Genomic DNA, 5,294 nt, shown 5'->3' on the forward strand with positions numbered 1-5,294 from the left:
CTGCACCAAGGGCTACGCTTTTGGCGATTTATAATAATAATCCAAAAGTACTAGAATGAAGTTAATTGTAAAAATTCATACATCTCACACTAAAGTAAGCATAGCCATATCAAAATAACCATAATATTACTTTGAATTTACTACTAATACTCTACAAAAAAACATATCCTACATATATAAGTATCTTCTAATAAAAGTCATTAGTCAACTATACATGTAAACATTTTAAACAGTACTCTATCTTAGCCAATAAACCACAATAATAATCAGCTTAATCTCCATTGCTTAATCTTCGTTACTTAAAAAGACAACCTAGAAGAAGGTGAAAATTAGGGCAGAACTGGATAGCACAGGGCAGAAGAGCAGAGCAGGCGGAATCGAAGAAGGCAAAAGCTTGTTCCTTGGATAGAAACAGGACAGATCAATTAAATAAGTGCAGTACCTGAAATAAACAAATGCAGATCAATTATTTCATCTAACATTACAGTTCTATCCGTCTGATCAAGAGAAAAAGCACAATAATATTAAAAATGTTAGAACAATTCAGTGTTATTGTCTTTTTAATGAAACAGAGGGCGGTCATGCAAACAGAGCAAAACTACCTTCAAAGAAATTATTAAAAGAAATATCCCCTGAAACCAGTAGATTAATTTCAAGCTTCAAGAAGTATAAAAAATTTAGTACACATCAAGTCAAAATATGTGGGCATGGTATCCCTCTTTTTATCCTTTTCAAGCATGTTTTTGTTATTTATGCTCAATGAAACAATTGCATGAAAAGTGGATCAGGAGATTTAATCTATATGTGGAGTTGCGGACAAGCACAATCTTAAACTGATTTGACAACTCAATAGGTCCAGAGGCAGATGCCATATTCTAAATCCAAAGAACACATTTACTCATTTATATGAAAATAATTTTCAAGGTGCCAATTCGCTACATAAATTACATTATATATATATATCTGCAAATATCATATCTATTGGAACAATATATTGACAGGGAAAAGACCAGAAGACTAAAACGAATACAGATCCTCCATATTTCTATGAAAATGGCTACTTCCTTCTATTGTATTTTCTATCAAATTTTCCTATTGAAAGACAAAAAATTGGAGGAAAAGTAAAAGATATTGTTTCTTAGGCCATATATAGAAAAGCAAACCAACCCCTTGATATAAGTAATAACATCTATTTTAGTATTTATATTGTAAAAAGAAAGATAAGACCTATGATAGGCAATAGTGTTAGTGGAGATCTGATGAGCTAAAGAAGTAGTGAATGAACGATACCTACAATGCGGACAAAATGACCAAATGCACACCATGAAAAGACCTATTTTTGTTTTAGGAGAAAGACATGAATACACTTATTCACAAGTTGATAATAAACTAAAGTGTGGCATTATCATTTACAATTTCAAGCCAGAAAGGAAAGTGGGGGATGATAATAGATATATCTCTATAAATGTCAACATAATACACCATCTTTTCTCACTTTTTTGGCTAAACAAGACAATATTCCTTTCCTTTTATACTATTTCACTATTGCTAATATTAAAGAGGATCACAAACTGCATTAGAGCAGTTACATACCTTGTTGACACTTGGAACCAGTTCTTGTAGAGCCCTGATTCTTTCTGCTATTCTTTCTTTGCGCAACTGTAACCATAATGTAACGTGAAGAACTGAGCTACAAAATAAACACCCCGTCTTTAAATTTTAACACCATAACCAGCAGACAGCATATATTTGTGCAAATATCCCAAAGCTCACCCGTTCAGCTATGCTGTGTGGGTCTGTAGCCTGTCCTCTTCTAGCCCGCACCCTAGGACGCATTGTTGGAGGATGTGGAGCTGCCGGAATAGTAGTAGGCATTGGTTGGCCATGAAAAACCTGTTAAAAGATTACAGATGATCAGGGGGGCCAAAATAAGGGGGGTGAGGAAACTAAAACAGCAACTCCTCCTCTGCCTCTCAGTGATCACAGCAGTATGGAGAAGGTGTAAATAAACTTGCACTAAATCGTAATCCTGAAATGTTCAAACCATTTTATCAAAATTTGTAACACCAACTTACACCTATAAGTCAACACCTACAACAATGATTCAACAATAATAGTCAGCACAAGTGCAGAGTTTATCAATAGCTAGTTGCTCAAATCAAGAAGCACTGAAGCACACACTGCAACAAGTTTTTTCCCCTGCTGTCTGACCTCGAATAGAGGGGAAAAGAAAAACCAAAGATGACCATCCTGAAACAATAATTTGGTTTCCATAACAGCCATGGAATAACCCTGCCTTGCTCTTTATTTTTTCAAAACTACAACATGCTTTCTTTCCCAACATCATTTTCAAGGAATTTCGAAAGTGATTCTAATTAGTTAAAAAACTGCCACATGCAATTGTATTTTAGTTCCAGTTCGGAACTCAAAACCCTGCCTTGAAAAAAAAAACAAATATTGAATGCATTTGAGCTAATTTTCTGTTACGCAAAGCGAGAGAGAGAGAGAGAGGGACAGGGTGTTTACATTCTTAGCTCTGGCATCAAGGACGTCGTCGCGAAAGCGCTTGCCGCTACCGGAGGCCTCTTCCGGTGGCTTCAAGAAGCCTACTCCTGGTGCTGCTGCTCCATCGGCTCCTTTCCCTTGGTCCAAGCTGAGACCTAGCTGGTAAAGACAAATGCAAAAGTAGCATGTCTAGTAGTATTTTTCCCACATTCCAATCTTTAATCCATTTTCAAATCATAGTTTTTTCAAATATCTGACCTAAAGATATGCTTTGATCATCAATGGTGCACAAGCTGATTATGCTCTCACCTCAGTAGATTGTTGGAAAGCAGTAGCCTCCCTCAGGTAGATGCCCCGTGAAGAAGGATCTACAATCAGTAATCATGAGCATAAGGGAATTAATATTTTTCTTAAGTTTTCCCTTGTGTCCAATTGAATTAATATTTCAATGAACAAAAATTTTTATCGTTGTTGTGAAAGCCAATACTCTTTTCCCTAACTTATTCCAGTTTTTACTTGTGTCTTATCATGAGCATTCTAATTCTTAATAAATAACAGAATATCAGAAACAATTTCCCCCAAATGAGTTAGTTATTTATAAGTACAAAACAGGCAAAAAAATAATCTGTTAAACCACGCATCTTCATCAACAACAGCATGCATGTTATCAAATCACAATTCATAAACCCATATTTCACAGATTAAAACCCCCAAATTAAAACCCCTAAAATCGGAACCCTAAACCTCTGAAATTGCAGAACCAAATAGAAATCAATAAATACATACTTAACGATGTGAGCACATACTCAAAAAGAAACTATTTCCTAAGTGTGCATTATTTGACTGCCTATGCAATTGGGTAGGAAAAAAAAATCATATATATTTTTAATATATTTCAAGAGTCCATACAGTTGAACCAATTAAATGCTAACTAAGAGATGGAAATAAATAAATAGCATGTATGTTCATCAACAATACATGGGTTGTTCATCAAATCACAATTCACAATTGCATGTAAACCAGATAAAAAATCCCCAAATTAAAAACCCTAAAATTGGAACCCTAACCACCCAAATTTCAGAACCATACAGAAATCTATAGATACCTTCTCGACGATGTGAGCGCAGAGAGACGAGCTGAGCGCAGAGAGGATGAGCTGAGGGCAGAGACGACGATGGTGAGGGCGCAGCTAACGATCAATTCAGGAGGGCGCAGCTGACGATCAATGCAGGAGGGCGCAGCTGACCATGAGTGGCGAAGTCGTGAGTGGTGAGTGGTGAGTGGGGACGGTGAGTGGCGAAGGTGAGAGGTGAGGGCACGAAAGGTTTCTCTGATGGGGAATCGAAGGTGAGGGTGCGATATGATCAGTGTGCTTTGGGAGGAAAGGGTAAAAAAATCCCTAAGTGTGCTTTGGAGAGCTGTGTCAATGCCTCCCTTGAAAGAACATATTTGTGTTGGTGGAGCCCTAGCAGCGGCGGTGGAGCTTCAGCGGCGACAGAGCACCCCTTTCTTCTCTCTTCCATTGTGTTTTCTCTCTTCCTTGAGCTCTCTTTCTCTCTCTCACTGGCATTCGATGACGACGGCGGCAGAGCGTATTTGGAGTTTAATTTCTGGCGACACCGATGGTTCTTGAGTGGATAGTGCGACGGCAGAACGTATCTGGGGTTTGATGAGATAGGCGACAAAGTGTTGGTGGTGACAAGTTGGGTGAATTCTGAGCTTTGGAGGGAAAATTTTTACTAAGTGTGAGCTTACAGAGTGTGTGTGCTTACACCGATAAAAAGTTAATAGGGAAATTAAAAAATTTACTAAGTGTCAAATTTTTTGCTCTAAAAAGATTAGGCATCACTTTTAAAATGTACCCAAAACTTAATAAATAGGCTACTTTCTAAAAGCGTTCCTTTTGATACAAAAAGTGAACCTATAGATATCAACCTACGGCTACGTTTTATAAGTGATTTCTAAAATACCTAAGGCTACACTTTTTAAATGATGCCACAATTGTGTATCCTTTTCTCTTATGAAAAGGCAACATAGAGAAAAGCGTAGCCTATTCTATGAATAGGCTACGCTTTTCAAATGTAGGTTAAAAAAAGTGTGGCTGAATGGGTATTTTTCTTGTAGTGTTGGTATGAAGCAAGCTATGGTCATCTTGTAAATCTCAGTCAGGCTGATATCAAATGGTTATGGAGTTTTCGAAAATAAATAATAATAGATAAATAGAAAAGATAGAAACACTTATGTAATTCATTGGTGGGAATTTCAGATAAGCGTATAGAGATGCTTTCGCTCTTCTGAACTTCTGCTTTCCTGCTGTCTTCATCCAATCAGTCCTACTCCTTTCCATGGCAAGCTTTCTGTAAGGGCATCACCGTTGTCAATGGCTACATCCAATCCTCTTGTGAAAAAGGTCCAAATGCTCTGTCACGGCACGGCTAATCATCTGAGGTTCTCGATCATACTGGAACAGGATTCACCCTCCTTTTGCGTCTGTCACTACGCCCAGCACTCGCGAGTTTGAAGTTCGTCACAGCCATCCCTTCCCAGATCCTACTCGAAATACCACAGACAAGGTTTAGACTTTCCAGATCTCAGGAATGGCCATCCATGGATTCTAACTTATACCACGAAGATACTAATAACTCGGACTCGGTCCCCTATATTAGATATCTAAGAGATATTCATTCTAGCTTGTTTGCATGTAGAACGGAAGTGTTTGTCAGGCACGCGTTCATAAGTGAGAATGATGATGAGCGTCACATAATCATCACATTCATCATGTTCTTGGG

General features: G+C 37.7%; 1 protein-coding gene and 1 long non-coding RNA gene across 2 annotated transcripts; both read right to left on the minus strand.

The window, feature by feature from the left end:
* Positions 377 to 2,670, minus strand: LOC107647796 (transcription factor UNE12; the record flags this gene model as incomplete). The annotated part of the gene is given in 4 exon segments (XM_016351848.2): positions 377 to 497; positions 1,594 to 1,659; positions 1,774 to 1,893; positions 2,527 to 2,670. Coding segments are annotated over 4 exon segments (402 nt in total), but the record flags the coding sequence as incomplete, so codon positions are not given.
* Positions 3,534 to 3,744, minus strand: LOC110268798. Its single transcript, XR_002357307.1, has 2 exons — positions 3,679 to 3,744; positions 3,534 to 3,641 (listed from the first exon to the last, which is right to left on the minus strand). It is a non-coding gene; the product is annotated as an uncharacterized LOC110268798 (long non-coding RNA).

Source organism: Arachis ipaensis, chromosome B01, assembly GCF_000816755.2.
Source record: "Arachis ipaensis cultivar K30076 chromosome B01, Araip1.1, whole genome shotgun sequence".
Taxonomy (NCBI): domain Eukaryota; kingdom Viridiplantae; phylum Streptophyta; class Magnoliopsida; order Fabales; family Fabaceae; genus Arachis; species Arachis ipaensis.